Source organism: Mastigoproctus giganteus, chromosome 9 (assembly GCF_048544385.1).
Source record: "Mastigoproctus giganteus isolate SK-2022 chromosome 9, ASM4854438v1, whole genome shotgun sequence".
Taxonomy (NCBI): Eukaryota; Metazoa; Arthropoda; class Arachnida; order Uropygi; family Thelyphonidae; genus Mastigoproctus; species Mastigoproctus giganteus.
In genome coordinates this window covers 57900558-57921304 of record NC_143583.1, presented here as the reverse complement: position 1 = coordinate 57921304, position 20747 = coordinate 57900558, and the positions used below count along the sequence as shown (strand labels likewise).

Genomic DNA, 20747 nt, shown 5'->3' with positions numbered 1-20747 from the left:
TGGCAGGCAGCATATACTGTAGTCACCATGTGTAGCCTGAATAGCACTGATACAGTATGACAAGGAATCTATTGTCAAACCCTACTTAGTGATCAATAAAACTGAATACCACGAAATGCTCAACATGCATGTTGAGTGTTTCATGGTTTGCAGATGATATGAAGGTTAGTAGGATTGTTAATGACAGTAAGGAAGGTACGTAGCTGCAATCAAGATCCTGAAACAAACATTTCATTAAATATAAAATTTCAGTTTAATAATCAGGGGATTTGCAGTGTACCTGAAATAACAGTTTAATAGCAAAGCAAACAATCACACTAGATTCTATCAGTAGACTGCATCCCACCAGATAAATAAATGACATGAGAGTATTTCTCTCTTTCTTAACTAAAGTATACAATCTCTTCTGTATGTAGCCATGTGATTCACAATGCATCACAGGTTTTGGATATCTAGATCTGTTATGGCTTGTGTCAGGTGACAAGAAAAGAAAAAAAATTAGAAAAGAAATTAGTAGAGGCATATTATGCCTCTACTATTGGGCATACAAAATAACAGAGATGACAGCATAATTAGAAATTTCATTAGTAACTTTATTTTCATGCAAAGGATATTCTGTTTACAAAACAGAAAGCTGGCTGTGTGTGTTGTTCAAAATAGTACCAATAATTATGGTGGGCCACAGTACATCAAATTAACTAGCCCAAAATTCACAATAATATTTTTCATTTCAGCACATCAAGTCGATAAGATAGTGTACAAAGGTTAACTCTCCCTTTAAGTACATGCAAAAAGTTCTAAAACCTATTTTGTTGGATGCACTTGACTTTCTTCCATATGTTAAGCAAGAAAAATTAAGCAACCGTCTCTTCCTTACAAGGCATGCGTGTTGGGCTCATTGTTGTTTTCTGTATTTATCAATGATATTGATGAAGGTATATCAGGCTTAATGTCCAAGTTTGCAGATGATACGAAGGCTCATAGGGTTGTTAATGACGGTACACTGCTGCAACAGGATCTAGAAAAGTTGAGCAGATGGGCTGAGAACCGCAACTGAAGTTAACATTGACAAATGCAAAGTACTGCATGTGGGTAGCAGTAATCCCCACAGTAACATACCAACTGTGTGGTACTACACTCAGAGTAGTGGAGAATGAAAAGGATCTGGGGTAATTGTGCAGTCAGATATGAAGTTTTCTGATAGTGCAGACAGGCTGCAAGTGATATATATCATTGACAAGACCCCATGAGCTACACTTGCATGTACATGCAAGTGTAGCTCATGGGGTCTTGTCAATGATATATAGGAATTATGCCAGCAGGGATAAGGAAGTGATTATCCCCTTGTATAAGGCAGCAGTCAGGCCACACCTTGAACACTGCATACAGGTCTGGAGGTCACATTTTAGGAAAGATGTTGAGCTACTAGAACAAGATTAGTGAGTGGAACTAAGTGTTACTTTTACCAAGAAAGGCTTAAGTTCTACAAATTGCAGCGTCTGGAGACTAGGCACCTGTGAGGTGATCTGATTGAGGTGTATAAGACATTGAATGGTTTGAGCAAGCTCAATACTGATGGGATTCTTCCTCTAATCCAGATTAGTTGCCTGAGGAGACAAATTCTAATTGAGGAAAGACAGTTGTAGAATAGATGTGCAGAAATTTGCCTTCAGCCAGTGGGTGGTTGATTGCTGGAACAAACTTCCATCTGTCATTGTGGAAGTTGACAGTCAGTTTAAATAATTTCAAGGCTGAACTAAAACTGTTGTAGTCAATGGATAGGTGAAACAGGAAGGGTTTTTTTTTTTTTTTTTTTTGGTTGATGCTATATAAGCTTGCTTTCTTGCATCATATGCCTCTACTAATGCTAATCTCACCTTTCATCATGAAAAGAATACCTCAAAGCATTTATTTTTATTGCAAATAACTCCAACAATAACAGTAAACAGTCTTTTACTCGTCCATTTAAACTTATAACATTCTGTCCAATTTCCTCCGAATCAAATTAACTCCTATGCTTTTCAATGAACTAAAAATGGCAGGAAAATGCCTCTACTTGTATCTCAATCTTTCTTAACATAAAACTCACTGTTTATCAATATTAAAACATTAAACATAAATTCATTACACAAAATTAATGTTTGTTTGTTATTTTGGTTTTTAGGAGCATTAGCAACTAAGGCCATATTGCTCCGGGATATGCGGTGGTCATTCCCTGACCTTTCCGCATCCTCCGTATTTGGTGGTGACGGGCTCGAACCCCGGTCTAATCAAGAAGCGTGTGCTAAGCACTGCTGCTCCTTCCCACCTGGCTACGTAGGCGCCTACACACAAAATTAATGATGCTGTTTCCATTTTAATGTTCGCCGACTTATCTCTCAAGCTCACTTTCCTATCTTTCCACACAGAATGCTTTTTTTTTTTTTCTAAGGACAGGCAGCAATCAGTTCAGTAAATATAATGAATTATTGCTGAAAACATGCAGGAAACATGAATATTCCAGAAGTATGTGATGTGAAATAAGTGTGCATCAGTGCTAAAACAAGTTATAATTCACTGGATTATATGCAAATTACAGTGGATTACCAAAACTTCAACAAGGTAAATAGCTCTGCAACTCATCTAAAAGCTAAATATTAATTATACAGCATGCATTCTTTGCCTCACTTGAATTAACTACAGGTACAGGTGACCCCCGCTTAACGCTGATAATTCGTTCCGGAAAAACAGAGCGCTAAGTGAATCCGTGCCGAGCAAGCGCCGCATTCCCATAAGGTAACATATGTATTTGTGAGTTGTGGTCGGTGCCATAGGATATTTCCTAATCAATAATAAATAGTAGCGAAAAGATGTGCAAATGTTGGTCAAAATATTTAATATTCAAATATTTGTACATATAAAATATTCTGCATTACATACGTATATTATGTGGTAACTACTTACGTATCAAAAGTAAACTTAAAATTCCAATTAAAATAATGAATTTAATTGATTTTAATTTATTTAATTTAATTGATGAATTTAATCATTAAAAATGTGTTGATTTTAGATTGAACGTTACTCCTCTTCCAAAAAAACTAAAAGGGGTATTAATTTTAAATCCCCCGCAGTGTTACCACACAACAATAAAATCAACCAATCCTTCGCCGCTTTGAAACCTGGCACGTTTTTCCTTCTTTCAATATGAAACTTCTTTTAGGCATTCCACAAAAGTCCTGCTTCATCTATGTTAAAAACTTGTTGAGAAGTATAACACATAATACCCCTCTTCAATAATTTTAACAAGTTCTTTTTTGAAAGTTTCGGCTCCTTGACCTGCACTAGTGGCTTCTCCCTGGATTTTAAATCTATTCAACCAGCCCTTACCAGTTTTAAATGGTTCCACTTTTTTTTTTAGGCGAGTTTTCTTCAGATCATCATATTGGCTAATCTCTTTTTCTCTCTCTCTTTTTTTTTAATATTTAACTTAACTGAATTCTGCATTGGAATATTATCTTCAATAAAATTAGTTAGTGTCTTTCCATTTCAATCCTAATAGCCGGCCTAATCCTAGTTGCTTGCAGTGGAACAGCTATCTTTCCCGCTGCTAAAATTAATTCTTTATTTTTTTTTTATAATTGTTCTTACAGTTAAAGTTGCAAGTCCTAAATCCGCTTGTCATTGACTGGAATCGATTCACTTCAAAACGTCTAATTTAATTTTCAAATTCAGTCTTTTTCTCATTTATAGTCTTCGTACTGTGCCCAGATGTTGTTGCTTTTTCATTCTTATCGGCCATTATTAGCTCTTTGAAAATGTAACTGCATTGGTTGCATTAATTATGATACAATGTTCAAGTAAACTGTCTGTTACGCACGATGTCTAATACTGTACTGAGTGATGACTAGACTTTGGATAAATGCATATAACGCAAATATTACAAGCAATATACTTGACAATTTTTTAAAATGTTAATCTCGGAACTACGTAATAAGTCACTGTACGGCAATTAAATTAGCGTGCGAGAAAATTTCACTGAGCGTGGGAAAATTTCTTAAATCAGCGTGGGAAACGTTTTAATGCTGTTTTGCTATTCATTTTCAAGCTATCAACTCCATCAAAAAAATATGCCAAAAATGCAATCTGTAAAAGAGCGTTATAGTGATCTGTGGCAGCGTTATGTCAGATACGGGTTATAATATAAGAACAGCGTTATAGCGAATCAGCGTAAAGCGAACCGCGTTATAACGGGGACCTGCTGTATAGCAAACACACGAACCATAAAAATGGCATACCTTACGACATGGAAGTAGTGATATATTTACAATTAGTAAGTAAAATTAGGGGAGAAGTAAATATTACAACAGTTTTAATCTTAAAGACAGAAAATTCATTAAAGTGACTCAGTTCATTAGTATTAATATTAGCCATACAATGCAAGGAAGCCACAGGCATCTGTTGCACCATCTAAAAATAAATAAATAAACATATCTGTAAAAGAATAAGAGAAGTTTACCTCAATATAATATGTAGAACACTTCCGCATGATACTCTCCAGAAATTAAAACGAAAACAATAAAAAAAAAACGAAAATGTTACATTACAGTAAGAAATAATTAACAATAATTAAAAATCAAATGAACACAATTAAAAATTAAGTAAAAAATTAATTTAATGAAAAAAATTGCAATTTCCTTCCTGAAGCTGACAATGCTTTTCGACCGTATGTCGTGATCATAGGAATTAAAATTACCAAATAGGGGTGAGCATGGAACTTAAATAGGGATTATTTGTCTTCGCACGTGCAGGACCACAAGTCGGAGATTAGATATGGCTGGCGAACATTAACAGAATTCTCATGTAATTTAATTTCGACGGTTTCTGCAATTATTAATTGCAGAAACTTGTAATTGTAATTTAATTTCGACGGTTTCTGCAATTATTAATTGCAGAAACCGTCGAAATTAAATTACATGAGAATTCTGTTAATGTTCGCCAGCCATATCTAATCTCTGACTCCAGCCATATCTAATCTCCGCCCGTCCATTTAAATTGCAGAAACCATCCATTACTACTGTAATTATTAATTGCAGAAATGGACGGTTTTTTGCAGATTGACGATTTCTGCAATTATTAATTGCAAAAACTGTCAAAATTAAATTACATGAGAATACTGTTAATGTTCGCCAGCCATATCTAATCCTTCTGATTTGTGATCCTTTATGTGCATGCACGAAGACAAATAATCCCTATTTAAGTTCCATGCTCACCCCTATTTGGTAATTTTCATTCCTGTGATCACAACATATGGTCAAAAAGCATTGTCAGCTTCAGGAAGGAAAATAATTTTTCAATTTTTTTCGTTAAATAATTTTTTTACTTTAAATTGATTTTTGTGTTCATTTGATTTTTAATTATTGTTAATTATTTCTTACTGTAATGTCAGATTTTATATATATATTTTTTTATTGTTCTCATTTTAATTTCTGGAGAATATCGTAAGGAAGTGTTCTATGTATCATATTGAGGTAAACTTCTCTTATTCTTTTACAAATATTGATATCACATATAATGTATTGAGCATTATAGCTGTGGTTCATACTATAAATAAACATAATATTAATAAAAGAATGAAAATAATAAAAAATAACAATAAAATTATAAAGAAAGATATAAAAAATAAAAGAAAATATGTAAAAAAGGTATATAAGAAAATAATAATTACTGTGTTGAATTTCTCCAAGCTATCAGCCTCAATAACCACAGAGATAACTTGTTCCAGCAATCAACAATTGAAATAGGCTAAAGCAGAACTTCTTGCAATCCAGTATAAACCTCTCCACCAGCCTCAATAACCATAGAGATAACTTGTTTCAGCAATCAACAATTCAAATGGGCTAAAGTAGAACTTCTTGCAACCCAGTATAAATCTCTTCACCCCCCAATGATTTGAATTTATAGTCTCTAGTGCTGGAATACTTCATAACTGTAAAAGTTTTGCCAATCCCCTCTCAGAGCCTTATAGTAGTGATGGGCATAATCAAATGATTCATAATCAATTATTTCAATAAGTGAATGATTGCCCATAATCAATTATTTCAATAGTTAATTATGGTAGGAAAAAAAAAAAATGAGTGTGAATATAATAAATCACAACTAAAGTTTAAGTTTGCACTGCAATATACTACATGACTTCTCTCTTTCTCTCTCTTATGCAGATGATCTTGTCTTTACTGCCCCTGCACCCATTACAGCTCTCCTCAAGGACCATGCCAACAATACAACCAATATACTCTAACACTGGACTATGACACAACTAAAAATTTCTCCTGAGAAAAAAAAGCAAAACTCCTCAAAGGAAACTTGAGTATCAATGACATTTAGTTATCAAAACAGAATCCACTTCTATCACAATTGTGATGCAAATTAAGTATTTTGGCATCACTACTGACTCCAAGCTGACCATCCACCATCACCTGCAATATCTTAGCTCCAGAATCTGTAAATATACTGCCTTAGAGGTCTGCATAGGCCCGGACCAGCCCCTCGGGCTGACCCGGGCCGGGTAACACAAACGATGTTCGGGCTCAGTTTGGGTACATATAATTGTAATGAATTGTTATTTCCAAACATTTTGGACTTTTTCAGGCTATTTCCTATATATATTTTTTTTGTGTATTTAAATTCTTAAAGGTTTTTTAGAAAAAATGTGTATTAGTTCTCTGTCGACACTTAATTGACCAATAAGGTGCACTTCGCCAACGTCTCCAAAATTCACTCATGATCTATTGACAACTGTGGTATCCTCGAGGACTGAGAACATATCTATCACTGCCCAAACTATCATAATCTTAGGGCCATCCTTATCAGTACCATTCTTGTTCTCCCACAAGATGCTGAACATCAATTTATCCTTGACCACCGTTGAAAACTTTCTTCAGATTTGCTCAGAAGACCTTTTGCAGGCATTGAATGATTCTATGAGACCTGACAAATCTCACCAACTTTGCACACCGAAAAATTAACGTCTATTGACATTAATAATTATTCAATAATATTCATTCCAGAATGTATGAATTAATATCAATCTGAAAAGTTCAGTTATTTTGTGGAAATATGTTAATGCTTTTAAGCAATACTTGATTTCTAAACTGAAATTATTCTACATTTTTTGCAACTTTTTGTTTGTTTTATTTATTTATCTTTTTAACCAATAAACACAGAAACCAAATATTCTAAATTTCTCTGTTACGACAAAAGTTCAGACTGTACTCACCGGTATCTGGAGCATCTAGGAGGAAATGCCAAGCACCAAGTAAATGTTCGTATTTGGTAGGGCTTATTAAATGTGACACGCATTGTAGTCAGGAAACTGAAAATTAAAATGTTTACACTTTAAAAAAAAAAAATCTTAATTCCCTAATAAAAACTCCATAATGAAAAACTATAATTCTATGAAAATATTTTACAATTAAACTGCAGTTCAACTGAAGTAATTAAACATTTTTACATACGACACTGACATTTATTAATAAAGTGACTTAGTGTTACTTGCTTAATATTAATATTAACAAATGATGCAAAAAGCAACATCAACAAAAAAAAATCCTGTATCATCTGACCCTCTAAGAATGACTAGTTCTTCCTTAAAAATATCCTAATTGCCAACTTGAACAGCACCAGATGGAAGTTTATTACAATAATCAGCAAACTTCTGCACATTTATTCTCCAACCATCCTGCCTCAATTTAAACTTATGTCCCCTCATATGTGTTGTCTGAGCAGAAAAAAAGAGTGCCATCAGTATTTAGGTTACTCGATCCATTCAAGGCCGTAAACATCTCAATCAGATCTCCTCGTGTGTGTCTAGTTTTCAGACACTGAAATTTGCAGAACTGAAACCTTTCTTGGTAAGAGTGCCCTTTTATTCCCCCTCGCTAATCTTGGATGCTCTTCTCTGCACCTATTCCAACAGATCAACATTATTCCTAAAATGAGGCTTCCAGACCTGTAAGCAGTACTCAATATATGGCCCAACCATTGCCTTGTTCAACAATGCAATCAACTACTTATCTCTGCTGGAAAAAATCCTGTATATTACTGACAAAACTCTATACGTTGTCTCAGCAGACTGTCTGCATTTCTCAGAGAACTTCATATCTGACCACACAATTACCACAGGTATTTTTTGTTCTCAACTAACCTGAATGTGTTACCACATAGTCATGTTATTCTGGGATAACACTTACTCATATGTAGTACACTACTATCAATGTTAAACTACTTTAACTGCCACCGCTCAGCACATTCGCCCAATTTTTCTGGATCTTGTTGCAGTAGCATTCCCTAATTACTGTCATTAACTTCATACCAACCTTCATATCATCTACAAACTTAGATATTAAGCCTGATTTGTATTCAAAATATTATTAATAAATATTGAGAACAATGGGCCCATCACTAAACCCTAGAAGATTCTTAACAATATTAGTCCAAGAAGAGCAGCATCCTTTGATAACTACTCTGTCTTCTCCCACTGAACCATCCCTTTACTGATAGCAGCAACTTGCCCCTAATGCCAAACTGCTCCAATTTGTAGGGCAGTCTTATGTGGTGCAGTATCAAAAGCTTTTCTGCAGTGCAGTATCAAAATCTAAGTATATGATGTCAAAGTCATTTTTAGCATTCAGTTTGTTTGATTTCATCATAATCTAATATAATATCCAATATATTATGATGGATATAATATAATATCCATCATAATATTCAATCAGATTGTTCAGACCAGACAAAATTGTTCCTTAACAAATCCATGCTGTGACTGCAGTATAACTGCATTCCTCTCTATATGTTCCTTCACTGCTCTTTAACCGGAACTCCATTATTTTCCTTGGATTTTTTCTCAATTTTCCTCAATTTGCTCTTTGATCCCCATTTGTGAATAGGAGAGACATCTGCACATCTCCAATCTACAGGTTACTCCCCTGAATCCAATAATCTCATTTTTTTCTTTCCCTTTACTTATGTCACACTAGACTGACTCAATATCTCAACATTTCTCATCTACAGGACATACTCTTCTTAAATCAATGTGCTTTATAAATAAAAGAAAATTGCCTTCTCCCATTCTGTTACGTCTGTCTTTCTTGTGAACACTACACATTCATAATCTGTATCCAATATATCAAAATGACATGTGAGCCATTTGGCCTGGGATGCAAAAGGAGGACCTCATCCATCTCGTAACAGTTACTTCTAGCACAATAATGTGCTACGTCACAAGGCAAGGATCATTTGAAAATGATTCCAGAAGCATGAAGGGTAACCTTACCAAACGTCATTTACATGCTCAGTTTCAGATCTAAACCTGACTGAGAACTATGGGACGACCTGAAACAAGCCATTTGGGGTTGAGTTCTGCTGTTGGTCCAATCTAATGCAACTGCAGGATACAATCAAGTCTGTAATCAATTTTATAGTTAAGTACAATACAAAATTATATTTATCATTACAGTCAACTGTGGATCTGTTTCACTGTCTATCGTTATGATTAATAATGGATAGTGAAAAAGGCTAAGAAACACCAGAGCCAAATGCCAGTAGAGTTACACCTCCTAACATATCCTAGGGTAAATCACCTCCTAACATATACCAGTGAGTAATTCTGATGAACTCCACATGTACCATAAAATATGGTAATGTTCTTGTTTTCTCTATTTCAAACTATAAAAAGTCCCCTGACCCAGTGTGTCCATTCTGAAGAATAAAGAGAAAATATATGTATATATATAACAGTTAAAAATTTAATTATCTCAGTTCTTTGATTAGGTCAAAATAAAGCATTGTATCAATTTTAGAGTGGCATTACACAATCCACAGACTGAGAAAAACTATTGTAAGGTACCTAGTTACCAAATTCCATAGCTAATATAGTCAAAATTTCTTCTCATGAGTGTCCTTTTGCTGATCTCCAGGAATATTACCCATCTTTGAGGCTTTTCAAGAAATTTGCTCTTGTATTTAGGTGTAGATTCCATACCTTGACACAGTATTCGAAGTGCAATCTCACAATTGCTTTATAACTTACTTCTCAAAATGATAGTCAAAAACATTTGTCCATCCGCCTCTGTTACAATCTTATGGTCCTATTTCATTCTCAGCAAGAGATAAAGCTGACTAATTAACATGTACGTTTCCTCCAATTCTTACATCAATGACCTTGGTAAATCACCTCCTAACATACCAAACATATCGATGGTTTAGTGTCAAACAATGTTAACTACAAAATTGCATTTTTTCTTTGAGATGTCTTTAGTTTTACACTATACAAATAACAATGCATATCATGTCATAGAACTGCATTTCTGCAGTACTTTAAAGTTAGCTTAACTGTAAGTACATTTCTGGTAAACTAAGACAATGTCAAATAACTTTCTTGGTTAATTACAAAAACATTCACTACAAAATAATTTTGTAGTTAACGTTGTTTGACACTAAATCCTCAAGGTGTTGGAACACACATTCCTGTTGCGGTCCTACAAAGAACATCAAAATGAATTCTGAACAATTTTGATGCTAAGAAGTCTCCAAGTCCTCCACTTGTTCGCAAAAACTGTGCTTCAGAGCTTGTTCCTGTTCTGTAATGCCTTTTTCATTCTCTTATACCACTAGTGTTTTTTTATTTTTTTTTTTCTACACGAAAATTTGCCCTTATCCAAATAGTTCCTAAAAAGAGTGACAGATTCCCCCATCCCAATTGCACTTACCTCTAGTCTTTCCAAATAATCGAGAAATCCATCAACCAAAAATTCTTACACCATCTCAAAATCTTCTACCTGATTCCATTATGATCACCATTATGAATTCCGTCAGTCTTGTGATATCTTGACTTACGGTACTCATCTTTGGGCAAATCTTATGAAAAAGTTAGATCATAGTGAAGCAGTTGCACTTCAATTTCCAAGGTTTTCATACAATAAAAGTGTTCTAAAACAAATTTCAGTGTTAATAGTTTGCAGTCTACTTTCTCCAGTTGGGTAGCCAATTTTCTCTCTGACCACTCACTGCAGGTAATAGATGATACCTATCTTCTAACTTCAACTAACATTGGCATTCCACAACATTCAGTTTTTCTTCTACTTTTTTTCTTATATATTAATAACCTAATTAGTGACTAATTAGGTCATATAATGACCTAACTAATGACCTAAATATTGTTGTATATACACCAGAGATAGCTCTTACACAAAAACTACCAGGGTAGTGTAAAGGCATCGTTTCAACTGTATCTAATATAGCGATCATCCCACACGAGTTACCATGGATTGCACTACCTCAAATAAGTAATGCTTCACTAATAGAGAAGACTATTGTTACTTATTCTCGGTGGGCACCACTACCCAGATGGCACCATTTCGAGGCTTGTTGGCCTTTCATCGGTGGGTGGGCAGTTAACCTAGTATTGTAATCATGACAACCCAGTTGAAGTTAATCCCACAATATAAGAGATGCCAAAAGGTATACATGATAATACTACAGTAAACCCAAATGCAACAAAGCATAATATTATGAGCTTAAAATTATCTATTGGTGTAGATACACTATAGATAATTACCATAGTAGTGTAAAGGCATCGTTTCAACTTTATCTCATATTGTGATCATCCCCGAGTTACCATGTATTGCACTATCCCTAATAAGTAATTATTCACTAATAGAGAAGACTACTGTAACTTATTTTTGGTGGTGGTGGGCACCACAACCACCAAGAATGCCTTTACACTACTATTGTAGTTTTTGTTTAAGAGCTAGCTATGGTGTATCTACAACAATATTTAATAGATAATTTTAAGCTCTTATAATATTATGCCTCGTTGCATTTGGATTTACTATACTATTAATGACCTATTGATTAGAAAACTGATTCCATCATTTTGCCAGTGAGAGCACACTACATTATATTTAGAGAAACTGCATCCTGCACAAACAGCCTCAACTTCTTGAAATTCCCCCAACAAAAATTCCTTATATGCTAACTTCCAGTTAATCCTTCAATTAAGCAAAGAAAACTAATTTAACTTAACTCGCTAATGCTAATTGCTGGTATGGATAAGTGGGAGAAGACAGAGTGGTAATCAATGGACACTGCTCTTCGTGGAATAATGTTATTAGTGGAGTCCCCCAGGGTTCAGTGTTGGGTCCATTGTTGTTTTCTGTATTTATTAATGATATTGATGATGGTATATCAGGCTTAATGTCCAAGTTTGCAGACAATACGAAGGTTGGCAAGGTTGTTACTGACACTAATGACAGTATGCACTGCAACAGGGCCTAGAAAAGTTGAGCAGATGGACTGAGAGGTGGCAACTGAAGTTTAACATTGACAAATGTAAGGTACTGCATATGGGAAGCAGTAACCCCAGAGTAACGTATCAATTGTGTGGTACTACAATGACTTTGGTAGAGAACGATAAGGACTTGGAGGTAATTGTGCAGTCAGATATGAAGTTATCTGAGCAGTGCAGACAGTCTGCATGAGTAGCTCATGGTGTCTTGTAATGATATACAGGAATTTTTCTAGCAGGAATAAGGAGGTGATTATCCCCTTGTATAAGGCAATGGTCGGGCCACACCTTGAGTACTGTATACAGGTCTGGAGGCCTCATTTTAAGAAGGATGTAGAGCTGCTGGAACGAGTACAGAGAAGGGCAACAAGATTAGTGAATGGAACAAAGGACTGCTCTTACGAAGAAAGGCTTAAGTTTTGCAAATTACAGTGTCTGGAGACTAGGCACCTGCGAGGTGATCTGATTGAGGTGTGCAAGGCCTTGAATGGTTTGAGCATGCTCAATGCTGATGGGATCCTTCTTCTTGCTCAGAATAATCGCCTGAAAGGGCATAAATTCAAATTGAAGAAAGACAGTTGTAGGATCGATGTGCAGAAGTTTGCCTTTAGCCAGCAGGTTGTTGATTGCTGGAACAAACTTCCCTCTGTCATTGTAGAAGTTGATAGCTTAAATAGATTCAAGGCAGAACTAGACAAACATTTGGAGCGAGTGAATGGGTGAAATGAGAAGGGGTTTTTTTTTTGGCCGATGTTGTATAAGCTTGCTTTCTTGCATCATATGCCTTTACTAATGCTAATTATTAATCCTTCTAAAGCTCAGTCCAATCTTATTTCTCACAAAAAAGGGCCTACTGCTCATATGCTTATCTTGAATGACATTCAAACTTCTAGACAATTTCATATGTATTAGGGATTATGCTGACTTCTAATATCTCTCTCTCTCTCTCTCTCTCTCTCTCTCTCTCTCTCTCTCTCTCTCTCTCTCTCTCTCTCGGCATAAGAACATCACAAATACTCTCAAGCTTCTTGTTCTATCCTAGATCAATCAGATTAATTAATCGTCCTTCTGTTACAAATTCTCTCCACTCTCTGTCACGGACATTGTTTCTCCTGCAAGCCTTTTCTATAGATATTTTGACAGGAATTATTCTTCCAAATTGGTATCCGTAATTCCCCTGCTCTTCCAAACACAGGTCACACCTAGTCAACATCCATTCTCTGTCCAACTATTCAAAATTCACTTTTGCTCTTCCTCGTTTATCCCTTCTACTTCTCTTCTTTAGAACAACCTTCCTTCTTCCTTCAACTATATTTCCTGAAAATTATAAAATCTGCAAAAATTCAAGTGTAATGGCAACAAGTATCTTCCAGCTGCTCAGCCTTGATCCCATACACAGCACTATAGATTCTTATACCCTTTTGTTTGAGGTTTTCATACTAAAAATAAAAAATTCGGTAATGCCCAAAATTTTAGCTTCAGTTCACCACACTCCATACATCTGAGACATATAAAAGAATCATCAGTTTAAATAAGATTACTTGCAAGAGCAACCTTGAAATACAATGCTACAGGCTATATGAGCAATGAAATCATGCTTTGTCAAAATTTTATAAATTCTACAATGGCAACAACACCTACAATGGCAACTACAATGATACCAACAACACAAAACAATTTATCACAAGTCAGTCTTCAATCTTCTTGTAAAGTTCTTGAAATTTTTTTAAATAATCTTATTAGTTGTGACATGTGCTGTTTCAATTTTCACAGATGTTTTGGTCCTGTCTCTATGCTCATCCGACTGGTAAACTTTCATTGTATGGTTATTATCATCACATGATTTCACATTCAAACACTGCAACAGAGAAAGTGATATCAATGAAATTGACAGACTAGAGACTGACTAGATTGGAGAAGGCACTGAGTTCAACTGCAAGTGGATGCAGTGAAATTCAAGCTCCAAGAAATAAGTGTTTTTTGCCATTTTATTTACTTGATTGTCATATTATATTGTACTTTATAGACCTAGTTATGCTTGTTATTTTTATTTTTAATTTAGATAGAGATTTTGTAGGTTACTACTTATTATAGGTAAAACTGTTATTTCATTCGAATCTTGCTGCCATTGTTATAGTACAGAGTGGAATTCAAATTTTTTAATTGTAGTAAATGGGTAGCTAACATAAAACTAGATAGCATAGTACATATCACTGCATTTAGAAATCTATTAGATGGTGTAGTACTGATAATTGATTAATCTTATTAATTTTCATTGTATTCAATCAGATATCATGCCCCAGACTAGAGCAGCAAAGCAACAAGTACAAAGTAGCAGGAGTGCTGTGGCTTGAGGGAGAACCGAGGGGGGGGGGCAGTTCTCCAACACATCACAGGATCAAAAAATGTGTGCGCTTGTGAAATGGTTGTGGACAATTAAATGAAATTAATACAATGTAAGGTATTACTTTCATTTAATTAATACCTTACATTAAAAAGGTTGTGGACAATTAATACAATGAAAGTTTACCAGTACATGATCTAGCCAAGGAGGATGTCTTTGTGTGTGTGCTAGGTGCAGAGAGCGTTTACTGTAAACTAAGTGTTCTGATGGGCGCCTATGAGAGTTTGAAGAGTCGAGTAAATACCCTCGAAGGTATTAAAGTGGGGGACACATAAAGCTCTCAGCTGCCCAACTCAATGCCAGAGCTCCCTCTTGTGCATCAGGCTACACAGCAGCAATCTACAAAGCAGAATGCACTGGTCCCTCAGGAGATAGCTATTGTCAGTGAGACGGGTAATATATTGTGTAAAAAGGATAAGTGGAATAAGACCAGAGTATATCTACCAGATATGGGTGGGTGGGTGGGTGTGTGCATGCATGTGAGTGTTTTTTTATATGAGTAATATGGAAAGAAAGTTAATAAATTATAACCAACTTTAACTAATACTTATGGGCCAACACACTTGCAACAGCAATGATGCATTACGACCATAATGTGTATAAAATATGTTGTATATATATATATATTTTTTTTTTTTTTTTCTATAAATCCATCATGAATTGTCTTCAATATTAATTGCTATATACAACATATTTTATATATACAGTTGTGGCCTCGTATCCGCTGATTCAGTTACCCACGGTTAACCATGGAAAAAAAACGAAAAAACTTAACACACATTACTCACATGTCCAATACGATGCTTCCCTTTATTTTTTACAATGTCGCGTATGGTTTCGTCACCAACATTATAATGTTTCTTTAGAGATTTAACGGATGCACGGTTTTCAAACTGTTGAATAATTTCAAGTTTTTGTTTAATCTGAAAGCATTTGCCCATCATTTTCGCGATTTTTAAAATAAAAAATAAATAAATAAAAAATAGTTACTATAAAAAAAAAAAACTTCCGACATCCCTGACATAAATAACAAAAAAAATTTGTCCTTTTCCGGTGCGACGGAACACAACAATCGATGCGACGCGTAAATCTAACTAGAACATTTGGTCTCATTTTTTCTTTTTCTTTTGTTTTGAGCAGTAGGTGCGAAGACAGTAGGTGTTGCAAGATAATAGGTACACTAATCTCCCAATGACGACTTATAATGCCGGTTCTTGTCGCTCATTTACGACTTGCAAAATATCTTTTATACCTATTTTAGTTATTACTTGAATTTTATGATTTCTGGTTGATTTTTTTTTTTTTTATTTATTTGGAGTCTTGAAGTGTTCCGGTTAATCTGCTTCCCAGTTAATCCAATCCCGGTAAATCGAGAGTCTGCTGTACTTTATTATTACCATATTTAATGTTGGTAATGTCTTACTGTTTGTTTAATTTATCAATTAAACTTTATTATGCATATGTACAAGAAAATCATGTTATATATGGGGTCAGCAGGTGTTCGCTTATATCCACAGTAGGTTTTGGGACATATCCCCCGTGGATATGGGGACACAACTGTATATATACAGGCAGTTCCCACTTTACGAGTTGCCGAGTTTACGAGTTTTTTTTTCAAGTATCAACAATTCAAAAATATGAACATTAATTGCAAAACATGAATGTTTTGCAATTCATAAATCCCGCATTTAAAACCACGCTTGTAGCTATACAATACAGTGCACCCCACTTTACGATATTAATCTGTTCACGACGCCATCGTATCGCGAAAATATCGTAATGTGAACCCAATAACATATTGTTTTTTGGTTATTCGTTCCAAGACCTCTGAAGTTGAAGTTTTTACTATATAACTAAGCTATTTATCTCTCTAAAAGGTCATTTTTATAATGTAAATTGTATTAGTTACTAATTCAAATCATTAAAACACACTACACTTTCATCGTTATCATATGTTCCATTATAAGAATCAATTCAGAACGCCTTTGTGATATTTTTCTAAAGCACATTTCTGGTAGTCGCGACCATAAAACAATTTGCATTTTCCAGTTTACTGGGCTTTCCAGTTAGTGCAATCAATTATAAATGGGTAGTAAACTCGATGTTACTGCATTTGCAAAATTACGAATAGCTGGAATTGTGTGGGTTTTTATGTTATTATGGTGAAATATGTTTCTCCTTAACTAGAAATCTTCAATCATATGAAAAACATAAATTTTCAGAATCTTCTCTTCATTCCTTTTCTTTGTAAACTTGTTACTCCACGCATATTGTGTTAGTTGCAATCTCACTTGCGCTTATCGTCTTAGTCAGTTGCAATCTGTGCGTACCATTAAAAAATGCTTATGCATACTATCGTAAAATTCATAAAGAAAAGAGAAGATCTCGGAAACAAATGCCTCTTGAAGCATTTCTGAAGAAGATGACTTGTGCAACAAACCAATAATGAGTGACAACCCAACAATGAGTGATCAATGAGTGTGCATTTAGTGGATGATGAAGGATAAACATTCTTTAACATTTGTAAGTCATAAATAATTTCTTTAAATTATAATTTGCTTGATTTTACAGGCTATGTTTTCATTTCTTTGGATAAGTCAATCATAGTTTAAACAAACTAATTAGCTAACTAATTTCATTGTTGAGAACATAACTCCTGTTTTCAGCATTATGTCTATGGGAAATAAATTCTCACTTTACAAGCGTGCGCTAAGAACAAATTAACTCGTAAAGTCAGGAACTACCTATATATAATATTATGTTTATAAGAGAGAAGGTAAAGATTATGAAAGGTATAAAAGAGTATGAAATGTATAAAGGATTATAGTTCTAGATTACTACATTAATAGTAGAAGAAACTAGCAACTATAAGGAATATAGATAAAAATATATAGAGCCTATAAGTACAGGGTGCAGAGTAGTCTAAAGAACTATCTGTTGAATCCATAGCAAAATTACAAGAAAGTACCTGTAAAGAAATTTGCAAGAAAGTACCAGTAAAAAAGATGAAATAAGTAATATGAAATTACTTACTGTTGCATTTACGATGATTTTTGCGTTTTTTTTAGGAGTCAGGCACCAAAGCCAAGAAAAATGCAACAGATAAGTAAGGGCCTCTGTTTCAAACATGAGATATACTCAATACAGTGTAAATTACTGTGATAACGAAGTGAATAAAAGAATGTGAAAGCTGACATATATCTCGTGGCTGACCCTACAGAGGCGGAAGAAATACTAATAATAATAACTATAATAATAACAACTGGCGTAAAAGTGAAAAAAACTAAGAAAATAATATTCGAAGATAGAAATAAAAGCAATGAGAAGAAAGAAAGAATGAGATGGAAGTAAAATAAATTAGTGGGTCGAGGTGGTACTTACTAACATGCCATGCTGAAGATGGGAGGGGAGCCGAGGAGTGCGTGCCTGCACGCAGCGTAGGAGATTCCAAACAAGAGAGATTCCCGCTAATTGTTAGCATGTATATGTGGAAGTGAAGCGACCTTGTGTGTAGGGAAGTGGAAGTAATAAAACACAGAATTATGATTGGGTGACAACGGATTAAACTCATGTAGCATGCATCCCAAGAAAGCAAAGAGAATTAACTGTAAAGAAGCATGATATAGATGCTGAACTTATTGTAAGGTGAAAACAGAGAATATAGTAGAAAATAACATCTCGATTGCTTTAAGGAGGAAAGCAATTTAACCCTTTAAGTATTTCTTTAACCCTTTAAGTATTATGAAGAAGAGTGACAAAGGAGGTGCTCGGGCAGTTCGGGGTTGCAATTCCCGTTCCTCTAGTAGGACCCTGAAGGAAGTTCTGGGAGCAGGTTACAAGTGTTGAAAATGGTGGAAAAACCATTTTTACCATTTAGGGTTAAAATCTTTAATGTGTAACAAGTTTTAAAATAAAGCAGATATCTAAATATATAAAGAGTTAAAATAAAAATGCATTAAAATTAAGAAAATATATATCAAATTTAAAATAAGTAAACCCCACTTAATTAGCCAATCGGTGGGCACAAGTTTTTCAGACTGTGAGACACCAAAGAGGCTAAGGGGTATATGCTGTACATATTTACACAGTCTGATAGGTGAGGATGATTGCTTTATATTATACATTTTATATTAATAGGTTGTTATTTGGTTTTTAGGAGCATTAGCAACTAAGGCCATATTGCTCCGGGATATGCGGTGGTCATTCCCTGACCTTTCCGCATCCTCCGTATTTGGCGGTGATGGGCTCGAACCCCGGTCTAATCAAGAAGCGTGTACTACGCACTGCTGCTCCTTCCTTAATAGGGTGGCTGATTAATTTTTTGTAAAATAAAATGTGGACAGCTTTATTGAAATGAAATGTAGGTAGGCTGCTGGAAACTTGTTATCCAGCAATTTGTTATAGAGGTATCTTATGTTTAGGGTGACTAAGTTGTGGCTGTTACATATAGTTGCTATTCTTATACATTGAGTGAGGACGATGTTAGCTGGAGTGCCAATGTGTGAAGATGACTACTTTGAAGTTGAATTACTTTTATTGCAGATTTTTATGGTAGTCTTGGAGTTATGGAGATTAATATCCAAGTCTAGATAATATGCAGCAAGGTTATTGCTATTAGTTTTTTCTAGAGTGAGCTCTGGAGGATAGATGTGGGAAAAGTCTTGCAGGAAATTATTGCAATTGATAACCAGCAGGTTGTCAATGTATCTATACTTGCATAAAAAAAAAGGTAAGGAGGTTTTTGAGAAGTACAGGTAAAGGTTAGCTAGAATACAGCTAGTTGGGTTTTTTACAGGTACTTTCTTGAAATTTTATTATGGATTCAACAGATAGTTCTTTAGACTACTCTGCACCCTATACCTATAGGCTCTATATATTTTTATCTATACAGGGTGTCCCAGGAGAAAGATCAATATTTCAGGAGGTGAAAGGATAGGTCATTTTAAGCAAAAAAGTTCATAGAAACATGTGCCCTATCCTGAATGGTTTCCCAGATAGAGCTACTTTAATGTACATTTTGTTTTGTTTTGAATTTGTTTTGAAATTGCCGCGCAATATTTTCCTTCCCTCCCATCAGACTGTGTCATTTGATTGTCAGTTGCCAGTTATCAGTTGATTGTTGTGACTGTAGAAGTGAATCAGACTGCGAGTGAATCAATGAGCAGCATCAGTTGTCAGTTCTAATTGTAGAAGTTCGCTAAAAATGCCGAACATTTTTACTAATGCCAAATATGCAGATAAGCTGTATGTTTACGGCTTCTGCGATGGTAGTGCCCATGCTGCTGTTGAAGATTACCGTCAGTGCTTTCCTACACGTCGAATTCCGGATCGTAGAGTGTTTTCCAAAGTTTTCAACACATTGCGTGAAAGTGGTATGCTTCCCAGTGCTCATGTTTCATCTGAACGAGGACGTCAAGAAAATGTGCAGGAATGGGAACACATTCTGAATGTGGTTCAGCATGGTCCTACAATTAGCATGCAAAGACTTTCTGCACATCTCAGTGTTTCAAGAACATATGTATGGCAAGCACTACATGAAGAGAGCTTGTACCCATTTCACCAACAGTATGTGCAAGATCTTCACATAGGGGACAGTGCCACGCGTCTTGAATTTTGTCACTGGTTAAATGCCAATCGTGAAGTGCTTCCATCAATACTATTTACTGATGAAGCCATGTTTACCAGGAATGGAATCAAAACCCATGTAACATTCATCGATGGTCGCATGAATCCACATGGTACAGTGGAAACAAATTTACAAGTTTGTTTCTCAATCAATGTGCATAGGGGTAGTCACAGTGTGATCAATAACCTGTTGATAGGTCCCGTTATTTTAGAACATTGAATGACAGGACACAATTACCTTCAATTTTTGCAAAATATATTAGGTGAACAACTAGAGGACATTCCTTTGGCCCCACGGTGTGTTTTGTACTTTCAGCATGATGGGACCCCTTCCCATTCTACCAGACGTATGAAGCAACATCTGGACCAAATTTTCCCAATTCAGTGGATTGGTCG

At 35.1% G+C, this 20747-nt stretch overlaps 1 protein-coding gene across 4 annotated transcripts in view; it reads right to left on the bottom strand.

The window, feature by feature from the left end:
- LOC150080269 (uncharacterized) overlaps positions 1–20747 on the bottom strand; it is a 604576-nt gene that overhangs the window by 499738 nt on the left and 84091 nt on the right. For all 4 annotated transcript variants that reach the window (XM_090381639.1, XM_090381640.1, XM_090381641.1 and 1 more), the window contains one exon: positions 7256–7351. In XM_090381639.1, the coding sequence (XP_090237765.1) occupies positions 7256–7351 (96 nt within the window). The remainder of the gene's footprint in view (positions 1–7255; positions 7352–20747) is intronic.